We start from the raw sequence: 27,505 nt of genomic DNA, 5'->3' as shown, positions 1-27,505 counted from the left end.
AGTCCAGCTTCCTTGTTACAGCCGGATGCAGCCCTAACACCCCGCCAGGGAAAGAGACCATCCTGGCCTCCCTAGGGCTCAGGCGCCCGCTGGACGGCCAGCACTGGCTGAACTCCAGAGAGTGGCCTGGGAATGCTGTGTTCCCATCACCCGGAGCTGCGGACCCTGGAGCAGGAGATGGTCACCATGTGGCAGCCATTGCCTTAACCCCTAGGAAGCTCGGACTGGGGAAGGCCAGAACCCAGGGAAAACCCTGGTGTCCCCAAGACACCCGAGTCGTATGACAGCTGTAGCTGGGCTGCATGGGACAGATGGATGCGTCCACAGATGCCCCTTCAGGCTTTGCTGCACCCCCAGAGCTGTGTGGCCATGTGGACCCCAAGGAGTGACACCGCCCAGGTTCTTATGACTTGGCCCCAGGGGCATTGCTACGCCAGCTGGGTCCCTCCCTGCTTGAGCTTGTAAGTCAATTTCCCGACTGAGTTCCGAGCCAGGTAGAAATCTTGTCGCCCGCTGACTTCAGAGGAAGATTGGGATCTTGTGTCCTCGGGAGGAGAGGGCATTTTTACAGCCCTAGGGAGGAGCTGCCACCCCACCTCCTGGAGCTCCGGTCACTCTTGGCCCTGCACACACTGCAGGTGTTTCTGGAGCGATTGTCATAGGCCTGGTATCTTGGTGGCCCCAGGGTTCATCAGTGAGCAGAGCGGGGCTACCCTGGGCCTCCCAGTCGAGCTAGGGCAGCTGAGATGCTGGGTAGGGCCAGTGGGGCACAGTTGGGGCTTAGTGTCCAATGACTGGACAGTCGTTTTCGTGTCTGGGAGGAGGGCCTCCCGTAGCCGCCGTCCTGAAACCCTGTGGCGTGTGGGCGCTTCTCTGGTCCAGGTCTCCTCCGAGCCTCTGGGCATCCCTGCCCCCAGTGGCCTGCGGCCCCTTCCTGCTGGGTCTTTAGGGGCATTGGCAGACACCCTGGAGGGAGGGGACCAGGACGAGAACCCCTTTCAGCCCCGTAGGCTTTTTGGGCACCGTGTCCTCCATCCCCCATTTCCCAGCCCTGGCGCCTGGGGCACCCGGCCCCATCCTCGGTTTTTGCTGCTCCTCTCTGGGCCTGCCAAGAATGTCGGGAAATTAGGGGGAGGGGGACACAGGAAATGCCTCCTTCCCTCTGAGGACAGCTCCAGCTGCAAGTGCAGGGCTGGGGAGGGGCACGGGCGGCGGAAAGTTGTCCCCCCGCCAAGGCAAACCCGCACCTCCCAGCGCTGCAGACAGAAGGGCTCTTTCTCCCTCATTCTGGCCCCTCGTGGACACCCCGCGAGAGGGGAAGTCGAGGCTGGAGTCGGCGGTCTCCTCTGAGGGAAGTGAGTTGTTTGTCTTCTAGCTGCTTAAAGTGGGGTCTCTTAAAAAGCAGGTGAAGTGGGGGCACTCCTCCCCAGCCATCTGTGTTCATCGTTGTTCAGGAGACACGTTTAGTGGTCGGGGTGATACCCCTTCCACCCGTGACACGCTCCTGCGTGGGCTGACTGCAGCCCCTTTCACTGTCGCAGTCACTGTCGCCAAGGGAGGGGCTGAGCATCCTCGCCGTCCCTGCGGGAGCCTGGCCCTCGCATGTGCACGTTTTTAAAAGGTGAGCCCATTGGAGGAGACAGCTGAGAAGACAACTGTAGTGCGGGTGTTAGAAATAGAACAGGAGACGCCAGTCTTCCTAATTTGATCATCTGATGAGTAAGTGAGGGTCAGAGACGAAGTGGGGTGGGGGGTCTCTGCTGTGACCCAGGCCACCGTGAGCAGAGCAGGTCCACGCCTGGTGTGAGAGGCCCTGCCCTCCACCCCCGTGCAGGGAGGTGGTCCTTGCCTTCATGCAGCGGGAGGAGGGGCCCGGGGGGCGGGTAGTAGTGAGGGGACGACATTGGGCTGGTGGCACCGGCCAGGGCTGGGGTGGGGTTGGGTCAGGTCCTGGGTTGGGGGCTGTCCTGGGGTGCTTTGCTAGGGGTAGCAGTAGGGTCTCAGGGCAGCTAGGGGAGGGCCACATCGTTATCCTGGGGGGGGAGGCGTGCTCGGGGTCAGTGACCCTGCGACACTGAGCTCCACCGCCTGTGGCTCTGAGATGCCAGAGCCTCTATCGCTTGGTCTCCAAGACGGAAGAGTGGGTGTGTGGGTCTCCATCTGGGCCCTGCTCAGGCCTGTAGCACACGTCCTGGGTCCTCTCAGGGTCCCCCTGGGCCCAGCCTGGCCCACACAGCCACTTCCCTGGGGCTGTCCAGGGCCCATGTCCCCTCCCCACCCCACTGAGCAGTGATGAGTGTCGGGCAGGAGGGGCCAGGTCCCCATGGAGACCCTCGTCCAGGCGTGAAGTGATGTGGTGCCATCTGTGTGGTGTGGTGTTGTCCCTTTACGAGGACTCACCCTGGGGGCCCTGCCTTTCTGCATGCTGGTAGGAGGTGTCGAAGGGTCAGGGCTGGGGACAGGCTGATGGATTCTGGGCTCCGGTTCTGGGTCTCCACAGTCATACCTTCGGGGACCCGTGAACTGTCTTCCAGCCTGGGCTCTGGGGATACGCCAGGGGCACGCCAGCGATGACTTTGCTGGTCCCTTGGCGGCCTCATTGCCACAGCCGGAAGTGGAAGCGGCTATCACTCGAGCTTTGAGCTGCCCCGCGGCTGGGCAGCGCCCCGTCCCTGTCCCGGGCTGGCCAAGCCGCTGAGTGTTGTGTCGGTTTCTATGGAGAGAAAACAGCCCATGTCTGCCAGGAGGGGGAGGGGGGGTGGCGCAGGCGCCGAGGAAGCAAAACAGACCTGGCCGCGTGGGCGGGGCCGCCCTGCCGCTTCCTGGCTGGGAGGCAGTGGCCCTGCGTGGTCCCCCAGCTGCCCGCTGGACCTCGTCTCCGCAGAGGCAGTGGCTGAGCCGCCCGCACCGCCTTTCCTCCACGTGGGCCCCTGGGCCCCGGGGGGCTGCCTCTGGCAGCTGAGGAGGTGGGGGCAGCCGCCTGGGGCCCGCCCCTACGGGGGGAGCGCAGCTGGGCTGAGAGGGTCTGGCCGGGGCTGCCATGTGACAGCAGCTCAGGGTCGTCCTCCTGCTCGTTCTGGACACTGGTCCTCCTTTCTCCCGGGGCAGTTTGCAGGTGTGGGTATGACGGCCACTGTGAAGGCAACTGCCGAGGCTGCGTCCCCATCTCCCCCTCGCTCCATGCACCAGGTCCACTGCCTGGGCCCCGCCAAGAGCCCTTCCGGTGACCCCAGCGTCTCCTGCCACCCGATGCCCCGAGGAAGCTCCCTGGTGTGAGCCCCTTCCTCCTGCCCCAGGAGACCAGTGTCTGGGGAGGGGGCAGTGACAGGCGGGGTCCGCGCTCCCCCTGCAGCCCTGTGGCTCTGTCAGTGGCCCTGCGGGCAGGGGAGTTCAGGGACCCCCAGCTAGGTCCTGGGTGCTTAGAGGTAAGAAGTGACCTCCACCGTGACTCGAGTTGGGAGCCCAGAGGTGTGCTTTACCACTCTGCTTGGACCTGCTCAGGTGTTGTCGGGCGCCAGCGGGGCGCGGGGTCTGCGTGGTGTGCTGAGCTCTGCTCAGGGGCAGCCTGAAGCGTTTGCACTGAGGTGCGACCCAGCCGCCGTCTCTCCAGGGATGTCCCGCCTCCCCATGCCGGCTCTTCGCTGCTCTCGGACTCTTCCTTTGAGGGATTTTTCTTGAGAGATTAGGAAGTGGTTTCCAAGCTCCCTCGTCCGGTGTGAGCTGAGGTTCTGCCGCGAGGCCCTGGCTGGGTGGCCCCGGGTCCGAGGACCGAGTGAGCGGAGGAGGCCCCCCCCGAAGCAGGAGGACGAGCCCAGGCCCCTGTGGTGCCTGCCCGTGGTCTCTCTCTGAGGTCCCTCACCGCACGGGGGCAGGGCCCGTCGACACTTAATGCCATTTCAAGTGGAGAGAAGTTAAACATGTAAATTACTGTCCTGGGTCTGTCTGTCCTTCTCTGTGCGGTGCCAGTTTTCAATGCAGATGTGAGCATGTTGAGCGTGGTGCTGGGTCACGGACCGCACGGCTCTCTCCTGTGCCCACGCGTGCACGTGCGCTCTGTTGCCACCCGGACGGTGGAGACGCAGCTGCAAGCTGGCTCGGCCCTCTCCCCAACACCCGCCGCCTTCCGCGTGAGGACTGGGAGCCTGGCACCTGTCTCTCCCCCCAGGTCTCTGTCTCCAGCTCCTTCTGGGCTGTGTGGGGTGGGGGACGCATGGCCCTTTCCCTGACGGAGGGAAGCCCTGGCATTGGGGTCTTGCTTCACCCTGGCTCCGGGCACGCCCGCCCCGATGGACTCCACATGCATAGTAACACTGGATGGAAGGTGGGGTTATCAGAGTCCCGGATGACCGCAGTGGAGATGAAGGCCAGTGAACGATGCATGCCTGAAGCCAGCCCTGCGCATCTCACCTTCGGGGTGAGAGGTAAAGGAGCAGAGGCCCAGTGCATGAGTGCCCAGACTGCCTCTCCGCCCTCCCCTGCCCCGGGGTCCAATGTCCTGGGTTAGGAGCCTTGCCGTACCGTGCGGGTGCCGCTCGGAGGGCCTGGAGGACGTTCCCTGACCTGAGTGGACACCGGCTGCAAGTAGATACCACTGGGGGTATTTTTATTCAGATTTTGAAGACAGAGAAAGCATCGGCCTTGGACAGGAAAAATCCTTACATGGAGAGAGATGGAAATCTCTTGACGTGGCAGTTTGGCCTCCGAGAACCTGGTCCCGGGCACCGCCACCCCCCCCCACCCAGGAGCGGTGGCAAGCTCTGGGCCCGCCTCACAGTGGGTGCTGGGAGCGTCTGCTCCCCACGGACGTAACATGTTAGGAGGTAGAGCCTGGAGCCAGGCAGCGGGGGGACCCTCTGTGGGATGGGTGTGTGGGCCCCATCCTCTGAGGGCCTCCCAGGGGAGCGGGGGGGCTGGGGCCCGGTGGGGTGCGGGTTTGTTTCAGAAGGAGCAGGGACACCCCCACTCCTGGTCCTGCCTGGTGACTTGCCTGCACGGTCAGCGTTGAAATTTGGGTTGGGGGGTGGGTGCATTGCCATTTCCCGCGGGCCTCAGATGCGCAGAGCCGGAGGCACCATCACTCCCCCAGGGGCTCTGCTGCCCTCGAGCAGGGCCTGCACACCTGCTTCTCTGGAGGGTGTGTGTCTGTGTGTTGGGAAGCTGACCGTGGGAGGCGCATGAGCCCAGCTCTGAGGTTTGCAGGGCTGGCCCGTTGGGGCCGTGGCAGTGCCCTCGGGACTGATGGCTGCTGGGATACAGGCCTTTCTTCCCAGCCTGGAGTGCTCGGTGCTTGGAGCTCCCCCGCAAAACCGGCCAGCCCGCCCCGTGTGTCTGTTTCATGCCCACATGGCGGCGCCACGTTGTGCCGGGCCGGCCAGCACCTCTGTCACCTCCCCCAGGACCCTGGCCATCAGGTTCCCGGCTCCTCACCGCTGCCCGCCCTCCGTGGACCGGGGTGGTTACGCGTGGTTCACCACAGGGCGCAGCCGCTCCTCCCATGGGGCCGGGGGATGGGTGAGATGGCGCCGGTCGGTGTCCTGTGGGGTGGGATGCCGGCAGCCCCCACTGCCTTCCGTGCAATTTGGGGCTGCTCACCTGGGCCCCCAGGTGCTCCACTGTCCACCTGCCGGTCTCTTCTACAGAGAGTAACATCTCCTCCTCCACACCTGGTGTTCTGTGGAGCAAGAAGGCTGTTTGCTGGAACAAGGTGGGAGGCCGCTGGGTCCCAGTGGTCTCTGCGGCCCCCATCTCTAGCGCCCTGAGGCCCAGCCCTTGGCCGCGTCTGGGGCAGGGCTGTGGTCTGATGTGTGCGGGGCGGGGTCTCTTCGGCTGGTACCTGTCCCGTGGCCCCGCGGGAGCCGCCCCAGCAGCCTGCCTGTGTCTGGGGCTGAAAGGCTTCTCCCCGCTCTGGCCTGTGAAAGGCCTCCTCTCAACTGTGCCCCCGCTGATCCCCAAGGCCACCCTTGTCCGGTCTTCCCTGAGCTGTTCACCCAGTGCAGGTGACAGACTACACACGTGTGTGTTGTTACACGTGCACACGCTCCACGCTTGCATGCTCCGTGCCCGCGTGTGAGTACATATATGCACACCCACATATGCCCCTGGTCTCAGCCTGACAGGTGTCCCGTGAGTCAGGGATGAGGTCTTTGTCAGGGTCGGGTTGCAAGGCGGTGGGGGTGTGCTGTGGATTTAGGCAGCTGAGGGCAGCCTGGGGCCCCACCTAGGAGGCGTGCAGCTTGGAGGAGGGGGCAGGTTAGGGCAGGTGACCATGTGGGGCCTGTAGGGCCACGGGTGTGGTGAGGAGAGCAGGGGACTGGGGGCTTGCCCCTGCTGCCCCGATGGGGGAAGGGCAGGTGGGGCGTGGTCAGGAGAGGGGAGCCGAGACCACTGTGTGGGCGCACCGCAGCACCTGGTGTTTTGTGTGTCTGGTGTGTCTGTGGCTGCATGAGGTGAGCAGAAACTCAGGGCCGCTGCTCCGAGTGCTGGGGGGAGAGGCCCGGCCCAGCGCAGCCAGCATCCCAGCACAGCTGCTGGCGTCCCCTGGACTGTCCCCTGTGGAACGCTGGGCCTGCCCTCCCCCAGTGCCAGCTGCTCCCGCAGGGACCCGTCTGCAGACCACGCGCACGTGTCCTGGTGGCTCCTGGGCAGAGGCTTGTTGGAGGTGGGGGGCTGATCCTCCTGAGCGGCCTTCACAGGTGAGGGTGAGGGCCGTGGGCCGGTGGCGTGGGGCCCCCCCACCCGCCGCCACATGGAACACTCTCCACGTGAAGGCGGCTCTGAGTCAGCCTTCCAGGAAGGGCGGCCGCAGCGTCCTGTGCCGCCGCGCTTCCTCGTTCTGGATGGAGTGGCGTGTGTCCCTGCCACCTCTGCTGAGCCCGGGCCACGTGCCCGTGGCCACCTCTCCTGGCCAGTCAGGGTGCTGGGAGAAGCCCCGTTTGCTCCCCACCCCTCAAGAAATAAGAACATTGTTGTAGAATTGAAATAAGCCCCAGAACAAAGCCCATGGATTTGCAAAACAGCTTAATTGTTCTTGGGGTTCTGGTTTTTTTGGGTTTTTTTGAAGAATATTTTTAACGGTTTCTTTCCAGTGACTGCAAAGGAAAAGAAAGATTCTGTTCCACCCTGCCTGGTCCGTCGGGGGACTTCCCACTCACTTCCTAATTGTAACAGGTTTTGCAGGGGTGTGGGGCTACGGGTGTGGGAGGCCTTGGTGGCCACAGGCCCATGGCACAGTGGGGACTAGGCGCACCACAGCCACGGGGTCACGCCTCACGCCCCTTCTTGGAAACTGCTTCCCAGACGCCCTGCCCCCGTGGGGTGAGCCCCCTCTCCCCTCGTTTCCTGAAGTCTCTGCAGGAGGGATGGCCGCCCACCCCTTCCTTCCCCAGCATCTCTCTCCACGTGCGTGGGTTTCTTTGTGTTTTGACAGACATGGGCTGGTGGGCATTTCCAGGTGGGCTTGGGAACTTGGTGGCACACCTGACCCCGGGAGCTTCCTTCTGGCACCTGGAGCCCGGAGGGTCTGTCCTGTGTGGTGTCCCGACTCCTTGGGGAGGAGACGTGCCAAATGGCACCGAGCGTCCTGCAAGGGTTGTTTCCTTAGGAAAGTCTTGACTTACTCTTATCGACAGTGTGGAAGTAACAGAAACGATGACCTACTTAAATTAAAAAAAATCAGAGCGAATCTTTAAAATTGCTATTTTCGCTTCATTTTGGGGTTTGGGGTAGTCTTGCAGATTTAACCTGCTTCCTCTGTTCCACGATAAACAGAAAATAGGTCAACTCAAGCATAGCATGCAGCATGTACCATCACGCAGACAGCAGTAATGGCGCTTACAGAAACAGCCCTGCAGCGCCCAGACCGGGGCCCCAGCGCAGGCCCTGGGCCGGCTCAGGCGCCGGTGCTGAGCCCGGGCCGCAGGGTTGGCCTGGGGGACGGCGGGGGCTCTCGCGGGCCCTGCCGCGGAGCACGGGTTTAGGGGCTGTGGCCCCGGAGGCCCTGCCCTCGCTGGGGGAGGGGCTGCTTTTCTCTGCAGGCCTCGGGGTGGGGGGCCCGCAGCATCTGACCAGTGAGCTCTGGGCCCGGCAGGGCTGGCCCAGCGTGTGGCCATGGGCTGACCCCCACATCCCACCCCCCAGGGTGCTGCTCTGGCCCTCTCAGCACCCAGCTTGCCCCGTGGCAGGAGATCCCGGCAAAGTGGGCATTTCTGGGTGGGGTGACGTGCCCGGGAGCTGGCGGGGTCCGTGCCCCTGGCCCGTCCACACGCATGGGTTCCTTCTGCATTTGCTCCTCTTGTGCTGGACCTGTTTTGGGGTTCCTACTCTAAGGGCCCCCACCCCTCGTGTGTAGGGTCTGTGGGCGTCTGCGTGGTGACCCCCACCCACCTGTCCATCTCTGGGGTCCATGCCGATCTGCGGTTACCCGTTGTCGGGGGCCCTCCCTGCTTCCTGACGGGGTGAGGACGTGTGCTCGCACTGGCCCTGGCTGCACGGGCCCACGGGGGCGCGGTGGGCCTACCTGGGCCGGCGGGACTGTCTTGTGCTGGGGTTTTCACTCTGCCCCTCCTCTGGGCCTGCGGCCAGGGCGTTTCCTCCTGAGCTCGGCCCCACGTGAGGGGCTGCTGGGCCGTCCCCGGGGTCGAGAGCGTGCGGAGGATGCTGCCGCGCCCACTCCCCGGTCGTGGCCTGGCAGCTTCTTGGGGTTGGCTGTTGTGACAGCCCCCCTGGGTAGGACGCTGTCCCTCATGAACTTGCCATCTCTTTATTTGTGGTTCGGGCTTTTTTTCTGCTGACCTGCAAAGTGACAGAAGAATTACAAAACGACAACCCGGTGTCATGGGGAGACCCCCGGCCCCCCTGGCCTGGCTGCTGGCTTCCCCGTGCTCTTCCTGGAGCCCCCGCCTCGAGCCCGCTGGGCTGTGGCTATTACACTCACCTGTCCTTGCTCTGGGGACGAAACCCCACTGGTCCCTGCCCCTGGGGGCTTGGAAATCTCAGTGACGCTTCCAAGTGTGTTGTGTTACTCCTCACCTGGAATCCGTGGGTAATGTAAACGCTTATTCCTGCCTCAGCTCTGAGTGTGCAGCGAATTTCTAACTGGGGAATATCACTTAGGAGTGGGATTCCGTGCTAAAATCTGCCCGTTGAAAAAAGTTGTATTTTTATTGTAGCCTGTAAATTAGAAATAGATGGCATTGTGCCAAAACGTGGTTTTCATAGGACATCTGTAACTTGAAAGAATGCTCCGTTAACACTCAGACACGGTTTTGCCTATTTGTAGGCTTCTAAGAATGTCTCTTACCGCTTTTCCGAGGCTTCTGTCCGAGGGGCGCAGCCGTGTTCTCAGGGGTGTAAGGTCCTTGAGTGGTTCACGAGATGGTGGCGCCACCACAGATGACGCCGGAGTCGATTCTCCAGAATACGCTGCCCCCGGGCGTCCCGCCTGGGAGGTGGCCATGTCATCTAGGGGTACGTGGGTCTTCAAGTGCCAAGGGTCAGGGGGTGGGTACCTGCAGTGGAGGGAGGTGGATGCCATCCGATGACCTGAGAGCACCCCCTGTCCGCTGCTGTGTGAACTGCTGTCTGAGCGGTGCCATCTGCCCCAGTGTGTGAATTGGCACCAGGTCTGAGAGCTGGGGGTCGGGCTCCCATGGGGGCCAGGCTGGGCCTCTGGGATCTTGAGGACACCCCTCTGGCCTGAGCCCCTGCGTGTGAGCTGCCCCAGCCTCCCCTGCAGGACCCTGGCTAGGGCCACATTGTCGTCCGGTAGGTACCCTGGCTGCCTGCCCGCCCAGGCCTGATGCAGGGGCCTGCCCCCCACCCAGCACATAGTGGCCTCCGGGTCATGCTTGTCCCCCCTCCCTGAGGGCTGCCCACCCTCTGCAGAGAACTGCACCTCCCATGACCTCTGCCACGCATCTGGTGTTTCTCGTGGCTGCTCCCATGGCCGCCTGGAGCTGCTCCTCGGGGCTTCGTCCTTTGCTGGGAGGAATGTGTGTCGGAACCATTGACCTCAGTGCTTTGGTTTTTCAACCAACAATTAATTTCCTTTTTTTAATAGGCACCATAACAACTTTATTGAGATGTAATCACACACCATGGCGTTCACCCCTTCAGAGAGTACATACAGCTCAGTGGTTTTTACTGTGCACAGCCGTCACCATTAACCTCATGTTAGAACACTGCCAGCACCCCCACACCCAGCACCCACTGGTCACTTTCTGTCTATGGATTTGCTTGTTCTGGATGCTTCACATCAGTGGAACCCCACGCGGTGGCCTGTGTCTGGCTCCATCCACTGAGTGCCATGTGTGCAAGGTGCCACAGTGTCGGAGTGTCAGCGCCTCACTCCTTGTCCAGGCCAAGCGATGCTCCAATGTGTGGATGGCCCGGATCCCATTTTGCGTATCCGTTCACCTGCTGATGGACATTTGGGTCGTTTCCATGCTGTGGCCGTTACGTTAGTGCTGCTGTGACGCCGTGCCCTCCACCAGTGGTGCGGCAGGTTCCGGGCTCTCCACGTCCTCGGCAGCACTCCGTGTCCCGCTTGACACAGCTGCGGCCGTCGCGTGGGGGCAGAGGGGCTCCTCGCCGTGCTCTGTGAACTGTGCTCTTCACTGAGGTAGTTGTGGACTCAACGCGCAGGTGTAAGGGGTATCGGGTGCTCCTGGCTCCTCGGCCTGGGCTCCTGCAGTTGTGACAGCTTGGAAAGTTACAGGGCAAGGCCTGGGGGTCCCTCTTCTCAATCCCTTCCAGTGTTCACGGAGGCCTGGGATTGCTGGATCACGTGGTAGCTCTGCGTTTGACTTTTTGAGGAAGCGTCAGGCTGCTTCCCTGGCAGTTGCCCCCGTTACCTTCCCACCAGCGGCACGATGGCTCCCAGTTCCCCTCCGTCCTCACCAGCACTTGCTTGCTGGTTTCTGCTCGTAGCCGCCGTGGGGTATAGTCAGATGTGACGTGCGTTTCCCGGCGGTCAGTGATGGGGCGTCGTCTTGTGCCTGTTGGCCGTGGGTGTGTCTTCGGAGAAGTGCCTGTTCAAGTCCTTTGCCTTGTTGGTGGTTTTTTGTCAGCTTGGCAGCTCTTTATCTGGATACAGGTCCCTTATCAGACATGATTTGCAACTTTTTTCTTCCATTCTGTGGGCTGTTTTTTCACTTTCTTGGTGGCGTCCTTTGAAGCACAGAAGTTTTGATTTTGACGAACCCCCCTTTCCTGTTTCATCTTTTGTTTCTTGTGCTTTGGTGTCGTCCAGGCGTTGGTGGGGCGGGGGCTCGGGCCGCAGGACCCTTCCTGGTGCCTTCACCACCCGAACCTTAACTACCGTGGGCAGCCCGGTTTTCTCCGAGATGGTCGGTGTGAGGGAGCAGCTGGTCGTAGGGAGCTGCGCTGACAGCCTTCCCCTTCGGGAGATGTGACGGGGCGTCCCCAGGTCGTGGCGCAGGCGGGACATGTGGGAGCCAGAGCCGAGTTCTGCCTTGTGTTCTCCACCGCGCGGAAATGAAGCTCACGTAGCCGTGGCGGTGCTGCTCCAACAGCAGCCCCTGCAGCCACACGTCGGACTGAGCTCGGCCACCTCGCTCGCGGCCCTCGGGGGCCTGGCTGGGGCCACTATCTCCTGTTTAAGAACTGGGCGTATGGGTGCTCCTGCCGCTTCCACCATGCTGGCCTCCAGGGGCGCGCTGTCATTTACGGCTTCCTGGAGGAGGTTGGTGCTGCGACTTGGCCCGAGATCTTACCCCCAGGCTGTGCCTCCTGGACAGGACACAGCGGCTGTCCCTCTCCCCCGTCCACCCCGCACTTCCCAGAAACCTTCCCTGAAATTAGAAGCTCCTTGGGTGTTGGGTGAGCACAGCCGGCCTGTGCCCTTAGTACACAGCTGTCCCTGTCGCCTGACCGTGCACGCGCCGGCAGAGTGGTACAGGCGCCGTGTGGGTGAGCAGCTGCCTCCAGCTCAGATCTGAGACTGGCTGCTCTCCCCGGCCGGCAGCGCGGCTCTCCGTGTGCCCTTGGGAGGCTCCCCTCCTCGCTAGCTGCGACCTGGTGACAGAGGGTGTGGGAGGGGGTGATGGAAAAGATACAGGAGGGGTTGCAGAAGAGGGTAAGGGAGTGGTGCAGGCAGGTGTGTGACGCAGCAGAGCACGTGCATCGGGAGGGCAAACGCAGCTCTATGTGAGCGTCACATGGGGGCCCCTGCTCACCTGGAGGGTGTGTGCTCATACCCATGAGACTGGGACGCGGCCCCTGGGCTGATCTGTGGAGCCTGTGCCTGCTCGGTGGTGTGTGTCCAGAAGTGAAGCTGCTTCCCGGGAGAGGCTGACCACCTTCCAGGAGCTGACGGAGGAGGCACCTGTGCTGCTCACCTGGCCCCGTGCAGACGCCGGGTCCTGACGCCCGGTTGATGGTGTCCTTCGAACCAGTTGTCACCAACCATAATTTAAGAGGAAATGCATTTCTCCAGGTCGCTCGGTTGCTGGAGGAGGAGGTGGCGGGGGCGTGGCTGCAGAGGTGTCACCCGACCTGGGGTGGAGACCTTACCGATGGGCAGAGGCAGGACACCTTGCAGGCGCTGGGTCCTGCGTTTCCCACGCTCTGTCCTTTGACCCCTTTGCTGTGCCTTGTTACCGCGGAGGGTCTCAGGTGATGTGCAGACCTTTGGAGATGGGCTTACGCTAATTCTGGTCACTGTGTAGATGGCTCACTGAACGGGGGCCCTTTGCTTGCTGATGAGCGAGAAGTAAGAGGTGTCGCCCCACGTGGCCCTGGGCGTGTGCCGAGGCCCCCGGCCCACCGTCTCCACCGCTCAGCTGCAGCCGCCTCGGTGTCCAGGTCTTGTCCTGGGACCCCGTGTGCCATGTCCCTGCAGAGCCCTGCCCGCCGGCGCTGTGGGCCTCTGTCGGGGTGCTCACGTGTTTGGGGCCCGTTCAGGGGCCAGACGCCCACCTCTAGCTTATGTGGAGGGTGTTAACCAGCGCCCTCCCAGCGGAGCTCCAGAAGTGCCCACGTGGAACTAGGGTGACTGTGCCTCTGAGGCGCAGCCCTCGCTCCGTGGTCCAGCCCCATGGGGCACTTGCTCTCTGCACGGGCCCTGGGGGGTCCCTTGGACAAAGGAGCTGCTTGCTCTCTTGGACGGGAGGGAAGGTTGACCTAAGTGTCCTGGCCAGCTCTCGGTTGCACCTTCCCCCTCTGTTGCCGAGCCAGGCTGCCTGCCGGGAGCTGCACCCCGGTGGGCGCTGCAGGATGCGGGACATCTGACCCCTCGGGAAGTGTGGCGTCTTGATCAGGGTGTCTTAGTCTCTCTGCAGACCTGGACCCCAGTCCTGTGCCCAGAGGTTTGAGCAGGGATGGTCAGCACCGAGTTGGAGGGTGCTCAGCTTCAGTTGGGAATTGGGAGTGGACGGCCCAGTCAGCTGAGCGCACTGACCCCGGTGCCTGGTGGCACCCTCCATGGGCCTCTCGCTGGCTGGGATTCAGTCCGAGGCCTTCTGCGTGTTGGGCAGAACAGGGTCCTCAGAGAGTCTTCCTGACTGACTTCTCTGCCTGGCGTCTGGAGGCCTGTGACTCCTAGTTCATCGCTTCACTCACCTCCTCCTGCCTTCGGCCCGGTGTCCGTAGCTTCCTCACGGTGACTCGGGCTAACCGGGGACCTGGGGGACCCAGCCTGCACTCCCGGCCCCGTTTTCCTCCCACCTCAGACCAGAGTCTGGGAGCTGGGCGGTTTAGGGCACCTGCTGTGCACACGCTGCCGGAGGCGGGTTACTCACCGAGCCCGGCGCCCGTGCCTGGTCCCCGGGGGGCAGAACTCCCATCCCAGTCCTGTCCTGCCCGCCGGGCCTGGCCCTGCAGCACAGAGTGTCCTTCTCTCCGTGGGGACAGCTCTCATACCTGATGGTGCTGGGCAGGGTCCAGAGCTCCAGGGACACTGGCGCTGCTCGTGTGGCCTCTCCCTGGGTGGCTGCTCCCGCCTGGTCCCCCAGCCACATTGCCTGGTGCAGACCGGAGGATCTGGGGGTGATGGCTGACGTCAGCCCCGCAGAGCAAGAAAACAAAATCAGAGCAGCCCTGTCCGGTGCTGGTGAGGGTGCTGCTCCTCTCTGGCGGATCATGTGTGTGCACAACCTTGTAGTTGTGAGCGGGGCTGTGCCCCACCCCTGGCGGCCCCACCTGTGAGGCCGCGCTCGGGCTGAAGCTGACGTCTGCCCCGAACAGGCGTCCCCCTCCAGGCACGGTGGAGACACGCAGGTGGCCGTGCACAGGGCAGAGCGGACCCCACCTGGGCAGACCGAGGCCGCTGCTGCTGTTTCCCTGAGCACCTGCGGCCCTAGTTAGGACGGTCAGGGTCCTGACACCTCGCTTTCAGAGCCCTTAGCCTGAGGTCCCCGCCTCCCACCAGGGCCCATGGGTAAAACTGTGGACCTGGGTGGGGAAGGTGACTTTTCCCTCTGACTCAGAGCCACCACTTCCTCCCACCTGGCAGCCACCTGGGGGTGGCGCACGGCCCTCCCACGAGGCCCCGGCCTTGGGGTGTCGCCGTTGGCGCTGGGTCTGTGTTGAGGCCTGCGTCTGGGGAGGCCAGCAGCGCCTCCCTTTTCTGACCCTGTGCCCTCGGGCTGCTTCCACCCCTGCAGACTCCCTTCCTGTTCTGTCCAGGGCGGTGCTGGGCAGCTCCGTGCCCGGCCAGTCAGGGGGAGCCGCCCTCTACACTGCCAGGGTCGCCCCAGAACCGGCAGCTGGGGGGTGTCAGTCCCCGTGGAGCAGCCGGAGCTCTGCGCGTGAAGGAGTCGCGCTGTGCCCTCAGGCCTCAGCCCAGTGCCGCCAGCCGGCATCTGGGGTGTGCTCTCCCCTTTCTTTTCTCCCCACACGTGTTTTCTCTGCTTTAACATATCCAAGGTGGGGCATGAGGAATGGTCGGAGGCTGCAGGGCAGGCCCTGGTGGTGTTCCCCTAGGCCCTCACTCCTGTGGGCCCTAGATGTCCAGGTCAGGGGCCGGCGTCCAAGCTGCTGGAACCTGGGGCTCTCAGTGCAGCACTGGGGGTTGGGGGACTCAAATCCAAGGAAAGCTTCATCCTTGACCCAAAACCTTCCTCCCCCTACCCTACCCTACCCCACCTCGGGCCTCAGCACAGGGCGCAGGTGCCCATGGTCCGTCCAGGGCAGAGAGGAGCCCCCACTCTGCTTGCGGGGCCAGCCTGTAGTGCCCTGGGACTCAGGCGCTAAGTAGGGCCTTTGTGAGCCTGAGGCCTGGGGCTGTTGCCAGAAGCCGCCCTGGCTCCTAGTGGCCCCCCATCTGCCTGCTGTCCTCCGTGCTGGTCTTGGAGGATGGCCACCTCCTGACCTCCCCACCCATAGCTAGTGCCTGTGATCTGGCTGACACCCTGCCGTGGTCGACGTGGCTGTCGTGGGGGTGAAGTCACCCCCAGGTTGTTCTCCCAGATCTTTGCAGGTTGCGCAGGCCCCTGGGTGACACGCACAGACCCCGTGTGAGGTGTGCTCTGTGGGCAGACACATGTGTCCTGACCTCGGTGTCAGACACGTGTGGCTCTGCGCGTTCCTGGGTAGGGGCACTCTGTGGGTGGGGGTCTCCTGGGGCCAACCCACGGCTTGGCACTGTGCTGGCGGCTTCTGGCACCGCTGCCTGGGCGTGTCCTGGGCCCATAGACTGGCAGTGAGGCGCACAGCAGGGTGAGGAGGTGGGCCTCACCTCCTTGCAGAATGGGACGTGTGGCTGTCACTGCGCGCAGCCTGTCCCTGGCCACCTGCGGCCGCTGGGACTGGTCCAGGCATGAAGCAGCTCCTACTTCCCAGGGCTGCAGGTGAGGGAGAGGCAGCGGGGCCTGTCCCACACGCGCCCCTGTGCTGCCTCCTCACTGTCACAGCCGTCCCTGGGCTTCGTGGAAGGCACGGGGATTTCTCCTCTCATGGGCTTCTGAGCGGTTGGCACCTGAGTGGCCTCGGCCGGCCACATCCTGGGGTTGACAGTGGGCTCGCGTGGGGCCGGGGGTGGGGGTGAACAGGAGGCCGGGGGCTCGAGGCTGCGTGGGGGTGGCCTGGTCTCTGCGGCCCAAGTCATCTGTCCCACACATCCCCTCGGCGTCGCTGGGGTTTCTCAGCATCTGCTCAGCTGCTGCGGCTTCTCTGTCCGTGAGAACTCGGCTCAGACAGGAAGCCCCACCCCGGCAGGGGTCCTGGCCCCGCCCGGCCCAGCCCCACACGCACTCGCCGTGGGAGGCGGGCAGACTCGGACTTGCTTCCCCTAAAAGGCAACAGCAGGTGGGCTTTTCTTTCCTGAGTGAGTGTTTGCGGGTCTGAGCAGACCACCCACGGCCGCCTACGGGTCCAGCCCCGAACCTTCTTCCAGGGGCAAGGTGGGCAGGCTGCCCCCGGGCAGCGATGGAGGCTGGTGCGTCCTTGCATCTGCCGCCCGGTCCCATAGGTGCAAGGTCACTGTCTGTCTTCCCTGTTTCTTGGGGCAGAATTAGGGAGTCAGGCTGTGTGGGGTCAGGGGAGGCGTCGTGCTGGCTCCTTGGCTCTGTGAGTCTGGGTGGAACCTTAAACCTCTTGAGTTTTGTGGTGATGTCCTGGTGAGCTGGCACCTGGCTGACCACGTCCCTCCCACCCCCCACCCCCCGGGGAGCACGTGCCCCAAGGGCCAGTTCAGGAAGTGTTCCCTGATGCGGAGGGAGCGCCACATCCGCTACCCACTCCGAGGTCAGGCCTGGGGACTGACCGGGCGTCGTCCTCTTGGCCCCTTGCCGTCGGTGGGTGCTGGCGTGTGGCCCGTGCTGTGGCCTCTCAGGCACACCCACAGCCTCGTAGTTTCTGCTCAGCCCCGAGCCCGTGGCGGGGAACGCCGGTCTTCCAGACGCTGCTCTGTTTTCTCAGGGAGGGACTCTGTCCTCGGGAATCTGACACCAGCCTGGGGTCTGCTCGGACCACGGCGTCCAGCAGACCCAGAGCTGGGGGCCGGGCAGCAGCGCTGACAGGGAGACTTGGGAAGGCCGAGGGGCTCCTCTCCGGCCCAGCGCACTTGTTTCATCTGGGGAGTGTTTCTTCGGGGCGGGTGGGGTAGGGGCTGCTCCGCTGCCGCGTGTGTAGCCGCCCCAGGCCCACAGGGAGTCTTTGATGTTAGTTCCAGTTGGTGAAATCCAGAAACTCTGGAGGTGTTGTGTGATGCTCCCTGAAAGCTCTGGGCGGCCCCAGGGGGGCCCTACACTCAGCCAGTGAGCCTGCCTGCTGGGCTGCCCCTCCCACACGCGAGGGTGGAGGCAAGGGTCCCTTCTGAACCAGAGGGCCCTCAGCTCCTGCCGGCTGCCTGGCACCAGTCCCCGTGACATGTGCAGGGCTGCAGTGGGACCAGTCCCACGGTGAGCGGCACCAGAGCAGCTCCGGCTGTCCCCGCATGCGGCAGGGCCTCCGTGTCACTCACAGAACACACCTCATACAGGATTGAGTTTGGGGGCCGGAGACCCTGCCCTAGGCCTGGAGATGCCACCCAGCCTGCCAACAGAACTGTCCTGTCCTCACAGGTCACCTCTGAACCCCCGGCCTCCATAAGGAAAGCAGATGACACCCCCTCCCAGCACCCCACGTCCTCTGAGAAGGACAAGCCGTCTGGCTGGCTGCGGACTCTGGCCGGCTCCTCCAGCAAGGTTCTCCTCGGCCAGCGGGCAGGGTGGGCGGGCGGGCAGATGGGCAGCCCTCAGCCTCTGACCGCACATCTCTGCCTCCATGTCTCCCAACAGAGCCTGGGCTGCGTCCACCCCCGCCAGCGCCTCTCCGCCTTCCGACCCTGGTCCCCTGCGGTCTCTGCGAGTGACAAAGAGCTCTCCCCGCACCTCCCGGCCCTGATTCGAGACAGGTGAGTACCAGGCCCCAGAATGGGTACCAGACCCCAGGATGAGAGCCAACGGGCGAGGCAGTTTCCTGCTTTGATCATCCCTGAGCCTGTATGTGCTCGGCATGGCCTGGAGGCTACCTGTCAGGTCCAGGCTCTCCGGTCAGGGCAGCCACAGACATGCTGGTCCTTTTTATGGCATCAGGAGAGGGCGTTAGAATTGCATGTGATTGGAATCTAGAGCCTCCTCTACACTGGGTGCCAGTTCCGGCTTCTCTGGGCCCCCGTCTGGAGTGTCCTTCTCCCTCACACGTCTGCAGGAGCAGGTCCCGAGACGAAGGGTGCATGCTGGCCGTCAGAAAGGGGTGCAGGGGCGGGGGGGGGGACACCAAGGCACCAACGCCCACCGTCCCCTGCAGCTTTTACTCCTACAAGAGCTTTGAGACGGGTGTGGCCCCCAACGTGGCCCTGGCACCACCGGCCCAGCACAAGGTGGTAAGCAGCCCGCCATGCGCCTCCGTTGTCTCCCGGGCCCCTGAGCCTCTTGCCACCTGCATCCAGCCTCGGAAGCGGAAGCTGACCATGGACACCCCGGGAGCCCCAGGGACGCCAGCCCCCGTGGCCGTCCCGGAGGATGACAAGGACTCGGAGGCTGAAGTGGAAGTGGAGAGCAGGGAGGAGTGTGAGTGTCAGATGCTCCTCTGCTCCCCTCCCCGTTGGGAGGGTCCTGGTCCCGGCCCGGCCCTTCCTCAGGCGGCGCTGTGTGCAGAGACCGCTCTGGTAACCTGGTGTCTTTTCTGTCTGTCTCCGTAGTCACCTCCTCCCTGTCCTCGCTCTCTTCTCCGTCCTTTACCTCATCCAGCTCTGCCAAGGACCTGAGCTCCCCGGGCGTGCACGCCCCACCCGCGGCCCCCGCCGCCCCCGATGCCACGGCCCCTGCTGACGCCCCAAGCAGCGGGCTGGAGGCAGAGCTGGAGCATCTGCGGCAGGCCCTGGAGGGCGGCCTGGACACCAAGGAAGCCAAAGAGAAGTTCCTGCATGAGGTGGTGAAGATGCGGGTGAAGCAGGAGGAGAAGCTGAGCGCCGCGCTGCAGGCCAAGCGCAGCCTCCACCAGGTGAGGCCCAGGGGCCGTGTCGCGGCAGCGAGCATGCAGGCGGCTCTGCACGCACTGCCTGCTGGGCCCTGCCATGCCCCGTGCCCCGAGAGCAGGGTGACTCCACAGTCGACTGCTTGCTTTTGAAGAGGGGGCTGGAGACCGAGGTTGGGGCCACCTGCATCCTCCGCTTCCGCTGCTGCCTTTCTCTACTGTCGGAGCTCTCAGCGCCTCGGGGAGGGCGGGGCCCCTGCACGGTGGCTTTGCGGGCTGGACCCCGGGTCTTAGCTGCATTCACACTTCCACCAGCGTCTGGCAGCTCTGGGACAGCTTCACATGTGGGCTCTGAGCACAGCCCAGCCCCAGTCACCCCGGGTGCCACCGTCCTTCCAAATGGGTTTCAGGCACTCGCTCAGAGCCTCCACCCCATTTCCCTGCTTCTGGTTGAAAGTGCGACTTTCTCACACGCACGTTTGTAAGCATGTTTGCAGGGGCGAGTCTCCAAGAAGGGCTCGGAGGCCGAGGAGGGCGGCTGCCCCCATCAGGTTGCGTGGGGCCCCCAGGGCCCTCAGACCAGCATGACGCCTGCGTGAACCCTTCCCCTGGGGCCAGGCACAGTGGGGCGCAGAGGGGACACTTCCGAGCGCAGCCACCTCCTCGTCAGACCCTGGGCCCGAGTAGGTGCCGGCAAGCGCACCAGGGCCCTCGGGAGGGGAGGGGACACTCTGTGTTGGGACCCCATGGGGCTGGGGGCCTGAGACCGGTGTCCCGCCGCCCCCAGGAGCTGGAGTTCCTGCGTGTGGCCAAGAAGGAGAAGCTGCGGGAGGCCACAGAGGCGAAGCGCAGCCTGAGGAAGGAGATCGAGCGCCTGCGGGCAGAGAACGAGAAGAAGATGAAGGAGGCCAGCGAGGCGCGGGTCCGGCTGAAGCGGGAGCTGGAGCAGGCGCGGCAGGCTCGGGTGTGCGACAAGGGCTGCGAGGCCGGCCGCCTGCGGGCCAAGTACTCGGCCCAGGTATGCGGGGCTGGGCTGCAGGCCTAGGGTAATGGGCAGGCGTGGGCACCGTTGGCGCCTCGGGGACCCTCTCACCTCATTGGTCACCCAACCCCAGCCACAGCAGACTCAGGCGCTGCGGGACTTCAGACCCGGCCTCCGCGGGAGGTGTCGTGGCCTGAGGCTCTCCAGCCTCCTGCTCTGGGGGAGGGCTGCACCCCCACTTCACGCACTTTTGAATGACTGGCATGTCCCGATTGGCCATCCTGTCCGGCCAGGGTCTGAGAGATGGGGCTGTGGGTGCGACAGCCCCTGCTCTGGCCTCACAGCCGCCTAGGAGCCTAAGCTGGGCAGCAGGTCCCCCAGGACCTCGGGAGGGCGTGCTGAGGCCACTGCGCTCGGGGCAGTCCGAGCAGGTCGGTAGCAGAGCCGCCCGGGCTGCTGTCCTGGTGCCATCCAGGACGCCCCCCAGGCCCTGCTGGGCTTGGCCTGGCTCCCAGAAGGCAGTGGGTGGGCGAGCCTGGGCACGGGGAGGGAGGGCCGGACCGGGGCGGCGTCCGTGGGGTGGGCACTGCTAATGCAGGACGTTCCTTGCAGATCGAGGACCTGCAGGTGAAGCTGCAGCACGCGGAGGCCGATCGCGAGCAGCTGCGGGCCGACCTGCTGCGGGAGCGGGAGGCCCGGGAGCACCTGGAGAAGGTGGTGAAGGGGCTGCAGGAGCAGCTGTGGCCACGGCCCCGCTCCGAGGCTGCAGGCGGCGAGAGCACAGCCGAGCTGGAGCCCTAGCTGGAGCCCGCTGTCTGCTGTGCGGGTGTGGACGCCGCAGGGAGGGGCGGGCAGGCGGGCGGCACGCCAGCGGCGGGGCCCTCTGTGCCCGGCGGGGCCTGCCCCTCTCTCCAGTCCATATAGCACAACGTCTTACTGTGCCTATAACCAAGCAAGTGTTTGGAACCACATACTTTTGGAATCCACTGCAAAATTTTCTACTGGCCAAGTTCAAGTGAGCAAGCCGGCCCCCAGGTGCAGCTGGAGACGAGGCCAGCTGGTGGCTGCGCCTGGCCCTGCGCTTGCCAGAACATTCTAACATTTACACTTTTGTTATAAGCTATTTAAAACCAATAAGGAGACTTGATGTTCAGAAAATTCAACATGTTTTTTAATGACTAACTTTTAAAAGCCCCACCCACACGTGACACCACCTGAGGACCCGCCAGGGAGCCGGGGTGGCTGCTGCCCTGCCCCTCAAAGCCATCACAGCTCATCTGTGCCCGCAGCTGCGTGAGGACACGAAGGGTTTTTCTCCAGAGTCTATTTTTTCAGCGACAAGGACCCAGGTCTCCTGTGCTGCCACCAGGAAGGGCACGGAGAGCGTCACGCACGCCTGATGAGCTGGAACCCGCCGCCTTACGCCGCCCGCGCCCCGGCCCTGCGCCATCAGCACGTGTGTCTGCAAGCACCGTCCAAGGGGCGCCGTCGTCAAGGGATGCCGGGAGGCAGGTCCACGCTGGCCGGCACACGCGCCCTCGACCACGCCACCCTCTCAGTTCTGCAACATCGCTCTTCTGTCTGGGGACTGAGGCTGCAGCATTGGAACAAAACACAGCATTATTTCATTTTTTCTTTTTGTTTGTTCGTTCATTTAAGCGTATATTTAGAACTGCACTTTGTCAAAAATCTTCCCTTCTCTTTTTATTCCCCAGTTAACTGAGGTTTTTACTTTCAACATTGCAAACTGATTTCTAGAGCATCCAGATCCTAAGTGCTCGAGTGTTTGGAAACCCCTCTGGTGCTTGGTTGAACACGGGAATCACATGAAGATGAAGATGCAAAAACCGAACTTCGGGGGGTAGTTCTGTGCCTTCCAGCGTCTTGTACAGCAAACCCTGACTCATTTTTTTACCCCCAAATATGTCTTCAGTAGCGATTGAATCTGCCACTATTGAAATGAGTTAACTTGCATTTATTCCAAATAATCTCGTTTACTCAACTGTATGCGAATTGTATAAGGTTTCTTATGCCCAAGCTTAAAAAGTGATTCCCAGTAGACGAGGTGGCTGCCCGTCCTAAAGTTGTGGTATTTATTTGTGCAGAAAGATCTTCCCAGAATTCTTTGCTTGCCGCTGATCCAACACCGTGGCAGCCGTGAGCGGAGCCGGGAGGCGGAGGTGGCTGGTGCAGGACGGTGGCTGCGGGAGGTGGTGACACCGTTGCCAAGTCGAGCAGAGACTGGGTGACGGCATCGTCTGTGGGATTTTGCCCTTGGTTTACTGGGTAGGGCCAGGTGCTGCTGGACCCCCTTCTCAAGTGCAATGCAAAAGGGACATCATGTGTATGCAGCGTTCGTTTGGTTCTGTTTTTTGTTTTTTAATTTTTCTGCTTTTGTTTTTCTTTGCAGTTTTACTCAGTCTGTATGCATGGACTCTAACCCTCTGCCACACGTGCGTCCACCGACGGGCATTACTACCGTGTCCTATGTAGGGTCGGCTGCGTCCCGCAACACTCAGAATGCTGTGTTTAGCCTTGTTTTTCCAGAGTTGTGTTTTTCCGTCATTTCTTCAAGGGAAACTAAATGATTTAGTTGCAGCAAAGCTTTAAGTGTGTCAGTGTGCTTCTGTGTGGCTGTGCTCTGTTGCCAAGTCTGCAAATCATGGTGAGATCAAGAGGCCCCCGGGACCCACTGCCCGAGGCCACCTGGTTTGCGCTGCTTACTTTTTGAGTTCTTAGGCTCCAGAGGGAGGTAATTTTTCTAAGCTGGGGTTGTGGGGTGGAGGGTGGGCACTGGCTCTCCCTCCCCTGGAACCACCCCCTCCTGGCACCTGCACGCCTCGGCCACTGGGCCCAGGTGCCCGCTGCCCGGCCTCGTCCCCGGTCTGGGGGAGAACGGGGGTGCGGGTCCCCAGGCCCCCGCTGGTGCAGCTGCAGTCGGAGCCCTCTTCAGGAAAAGGGAGGAGAGGGGTCTGTCTCGCAGGCTGCCGGCTCTCCCTGTGTGTGACGCCATTATCGGAATGGTTGTGTGTTCAGTGTAACCACCCGTTGTTTCCACGCTGAAAGGGTTTTAATGAAGGGAAAGAAACCACAGCAATAACACTCATCCACGGAGCAGCTAACTCAGAACATTCTGCTTTTCCTACAGAACTAGCCGGTGTGAAAAGGCCCGGCCGTGTAAATAGCTTTCCTTTTACACTCGTGTGTCATGCGTGTGTACGGTGGTTCCTTTTCAGGTCTCCCTTCTTACCTGGTAGCTGTCCTGTTTTCCGGGCTGTTTTTAACCTAGGAGGAACACGCCCCAGGGCACCGAGCCCACCGGTTCCGTCCCCTCCCAGCCCGTTGGGCCCGGGGGGCCGTCTTGTTCTCGCTTTAAGTCAGGAGTCACAAATGACACTTTTTTTTCAATTAAGGAAAAACCCACAGCTCCACCTGCGAACCCGCCAGGAGCGCCTGCATCTCGCCCGGTCTCTCCTTCGCTGCTGCTAATGACGTCATGAGGACTTACGCTACTACTCGAGAACTATTTTTATGTAATTAATGTATGCTTTCTTGTTTATAAATGCCTGATTTAAAAAGAAAACAAAGAAAAAGCTTGGCATATTTATCTATTTCTCTGTGTACCCATTAGTCCTTTGGCGCCCCTCCCCCAGAAAAGTGTTCAGTACAGGACTGAGCGCGTGCTTGGCCTCCCGGACCCCTCTCCTGGACTCCTTGTCCGCCTTCCAGTCAGACCATGGGGGCCTTCAGTGTCCACCGACCCCAGTGGACATGGGCACAAGCTGGCAGGTCCCCACTGGGCTGTCCTCTATCCCTGTCAGTCTGGCCAAACCAGCAACTCCTTGTACCGTGGCCGTTAGCTGGAGGCCCTGCTTGGCCAGATCAGGGGCATGAGACGGGCTGGAAGGGCCTTTCCCGCCTGTCCTCCATGAGGCCTGGAGACCTGCCCTCTCCTCCCAGGGACAGGTGGCCAGCTCCCTGCAGAACCGCCCGTCTTAACTGGGGCGGGGCTGGGGGTGTCCTGAGGGAGAAACAGAGGGGCTCCCCTAGACTGCACACCCCACTGTGCTGGGCCCAGGAGTGCCAGACTGCCCCTTCTCTGGGCTTCCTGCCACCACCCACTTCTGGCCTTCCAACCCAGGCCCTGATCCCTCCCAGATCATCTGTGAGGCAGATGGGAGCCCAGGTGTACCAGGCCTGTGAGGGGCCCTGTGTCCCTGTCTCCCCCCAGCCTTGGAAGGCCCCCTTGAAACCTGAGCCTAGGTCTCCCAACCCCACCACCGCACATAGATCCCCAGGAGCCCCAGGGAGGGGTGCAGGGTGGGCTGTGGTGTGGACGGAGAAGCCCAGGTTCTACCCACACCAGGCTGGGGCAGGGGAGACCGTGGGGCCCAGGAGAAAGAGCCCTGCTCCCCCAGCCTCTGCCTGTCTTTCATGGGGACTCCCCAAGCCCCAGAACCCGGTCCCTCCATTAGCTGCCCTTCTAGGGTTGGGGGATGGGGCAGAGGAGGGGAGGCAGGCGGTGTGAACTTGAGGCTGGGCCCTAAACTGCAGCCCCGGACCCCCACTGCTTCCTGCTGTGCCCCAGGCCCAGATGTGTGCAACACACCCCTGGGCGGATACAGCCAGGGTCCCAACAGCCTCTGCCCCTCAGCACAGGTGTCCCCCAGGCCTGGCTCCCGTCTCTCTCAGGAGTGGCCTCCCACTGACCTGTAGGGCCCCTCTCCCCAGGTAGGGCTGGACCCTGTGTGAGGTGCGCACCGCCCCCCCCCCCCCCCGGGAGAGAACAGGCGGCCAGACTGTCCGTGCTACTGGGCCGCGCGGTCCCTCTGCCTGGCCGCTGCCTGGCACCGTCCATCCGAGGGCTGCCCCTCACCACTGTCTCCTGGGGTCTCCAGGGTGGACAGCCGTCTACCGCGGCCAGCCGGCGGTCCGAGGGGCACCCCTGTTGGCATGGACGTGGGCTGAGGGCCACCGAGGCCCTGCTCACTCTCAATGCCAGACACTTGCACCTTCCTCACCTCCGCCGGGCCCACCAGGATGGGCAGTGTGACCAAGGGTGATGTTAGAGACCTGTCCAGACTGGCCGCCCCCCAGGGCATCGTCCCAGCCACATGGGTGCCCTCCGCTGCGCAGTCCACTGCCGTGCTCAGAGCTGCCGAAGGCTAGTTCCAGGCCCTGCCTGGCAACAGCCTTCCCTCCCCCTTCCCCGGAGCATCTCCTGCCAGCGGTGCCCAGACCCCTCGGCCCTCCTGGCTCCCACCCTAGCTCACCACTGAAACGGCCCATGTGCCATCTGAGGTCCCCTCTGCGAGAGAAATGAAGGGTCCGGGACCCACGGTGGGGAGGGAGGTGCTCCTGAGGGAGGTGGGGGCCATCTGGGGGCTGGGAGACCCCCGAGGGCCTTCCCTGTGGTGGTCGGCCCTGGTGGAGGCCATGCTGTGCAGCGTGTGCTGCCCCCTGGCCATTGTGGGTGCTTGACCTGCCAGGCCCTTGGAGCTGGGACCTCAGGGCTCAGCCACCCTCCTGCGCTGCTGAGGTCACTTCTGGTTGTAAGCCGACAGCACCCCGGTCCAGGGCAGGCAGGATGGGTGTCAGAACCCCCTTCCCAAGGCCATAGTGAAGCGCCCTGGAGGGAGGTCAGGCTGGGAGAAACCTCTCCCCAGGAATTCCCGGCAGCCCCAGGCCAGGTGAGGGCAAAGGTTATGGAAGACGGAGGTGGCCTGCCCTCCCCCACACCAGCAGGGCCTCTGTGGGGACCCACGGGGCTGTCCGACAGCCTGGCCTTGTCTACCCAGAGCCCTGGGCCGGAATGAGGTGCCCACACTGGCAGTTCTTGGCCCCCTCCCCTATTGGTGCCGGTTTCCAAACCCCCCAAGGCCTGGGGATGAAATGAGCCCAGGGCAGGGGGAAGGGGTCACCCCTGGGATCCTACATAGGCCCCCAGCTTCTGTTCCCACCCCGTGACCCCCACCCCTAGCTTTCACTTCTGCTCTGTCACCAGCAGACTGGGCCCCACCCTGGCCCCCTCAGCTCCCAGCTGTGCCTGCCTGCCTCTGTCTTGGGGTCCCCACCCCTCCTCTTGTCTGTCGGCCCTGAGCCGCAGTCTGGCCCCCTCAGCCCCCGCGCCCCACCCTGTGGTCAAGGGGGCTGACCGCAGGGGCCCTAATCTGGGGAGGCGGATGCCAGGCGCACCCTCCGTGGAAAGAGGAAGCCGCCTCCCCACTTAACAGTAACAGCTGGCACGGCCCATCCTCCCCCCAGAGCCCCCAGCGTGGCCCCAGCTTCCACCCCACCCACCCCCGCAGCACAGATCCAGCTGTAGCCAGCGGCCCCCTCCCTGGCCCCCCTGGCCCCGGACCTTGGCCTGCCCTGCTCGCTGCCCCCTGACGCCTCGCCCCTCTCCCTCATCCCTGCCCTGCCCCAGGGTCACTCCTTGCTGGCCAAGAAGAGCATGCTGGAGGCTCGAGGAGCAGGTCTAACTCGGACGAGCGCAGTCCACGAGACCCCCAGGTCCTCCCGCCCACGCTGTGCCAGGCCTCCAGGCAGCTGGTGGTCCCATCTGGGCTGGCCAGGGGCCCCAGCTGCACTCTGGGGGACCTAGGTGACCACCCCTTGAAGGGAGGTGGAATCCCACTGGGAAAAGAGGGCTGGCCTGCCCCTCTGGTCCATCCCCCAGGACAGTCTGTGCCCTCAGGAAAGGGTGGGGCTGTCGGCAGGATGTGAAACCAGGGCCTTGGAGGGGATCCCGGCCCCTCCCCACAGAAACCCGCTGTGCTCTGGGGGGCAGTAGGCCTGCACCCTCCTGTCTGCCCCACCCACTGATAGGCGTCCCTGGGGGGGTGGGGACAGGCTTCTGGGACCTGGACGCCTGCCCGCCCCAGCCCCCACGACCGACGACGTGCGCCCTGCACCAGGCCTCACACGCTGGGCCATCTGTGCCCAGGCCTGTGCCAGGGGCTGGGGCCGCTGGGGCCGCTGGGGCCGGGGCTCCCAGCCCCAGAGCAGGTGGCCCCACTGCGGGGGGGTGGACCGGCAGGTGGAGCCAGCCTGGCCTGGCTGGTCTGTGGTGCATCCTGTGCCAGGCAGGCATCCGGCCGGGCTGGGGTCGGCCTTCCTGCTCTGTGCCCTGCCTGGCAGCCCTCACAGGCAGGAAGCTCGGCCCTAGCTCTCGCCCAGGTCACTCCTGCTGCCACGGAGGCCTGTTCCAGGAACTTCCAGGGACAGGGCTCCTTGTGCAGGGAGCCCAAGGTTGCCCTTTCTATAGAGCCCCCATCCGAGCCTGCGCCCAGAGATGCCTGAGTCAGCAAAGCCCAGGCAGAGAGGGGAAGGCAGTTACTGGTGCCCCTGCAGCCCCAGAGACAGACCCAGGTCCCCCCACATCCCCTACCTCTGCCTCTCACGGTCCCCTCCCCATCCCTGATCCCTGCCCCCCACCCCTCCTTGATCCGTAGATGATGCCAGGCTGGACAGACTCCAGGCAGGGCCACCCCACAGGCCCTCCTGGGCTCCAAACCCCATTGCTGTGGGGTCCCCAGTCATTGGAAGCCCACCTGGAAGGACACCCTCCAACGCCAAGCCTCCCTGTGCTGGCCAGCTGGTGACCTT

At 63.4% G+C, this 27,505-nt stretch overlaps 1 protein-coding gene across 1 annotated transcript in view; it reads left to right on the top strand.

Moving 5' to 3' along the window:
• Nucleotides 1-23,508, top strand: part of SKI (SKI proto-oncogene) — a 60,188-nt gene extending 36,680 nt beyond the window's left edge. Inside the window, exons 2-7 of the mRNA XM_072975581.1 lie at nucleotides 17,520-17,642; nucleotides 17,736-17,851; nucleotides 18,247-18,509; nucleotides 18,641-18,942; nucleotides 19,703-19,933; nucleotides 20,510-23,508. Of these exons, the coding sequence (XP_072831682.1) occupies nucleotides 17,520-17,642; nucleotides 17,736-17,851; nucleotides 18,247-18,509; nucleotides 18,641-18,942; nucleotides 19,703-19,933; nucleotides 20,510-20,698 (1,224 nt within the window). The 3' untranslated portion in view covers nucleotides 20,699-23,508. The remainder of the gene's footprint in view (nucleotides 1-17,519; nucleotides 17,643-17,735; nucleotides 17,852-18,246; nucleotides 18,510-18,640; nucleotides 18,943-19,702; nucleotides 19,934-20,509) is intronic.
• The last annotated feature ends 3,997 nt before the right edge of the window (nucleotides 23,509-27,505 follow it).

This window comes from Vicugna pacos, chromosome 13 (assembly GCF_048564905.1).
Source record: "Vicugna pacos chromosome 13, VicPac4, whole genome shotgun sequence".
NCBI lineage: Eukaryota > Metazoa > Chordata > Mammalia > Artiodactyla > Camelidae > Vicugna > Vicugna pacos.
The sequence above is the reverse complement of the archived record's forward strand: the minus strand, read 5'-3'. Positions and strand labels throughout refer to the sequence as shown.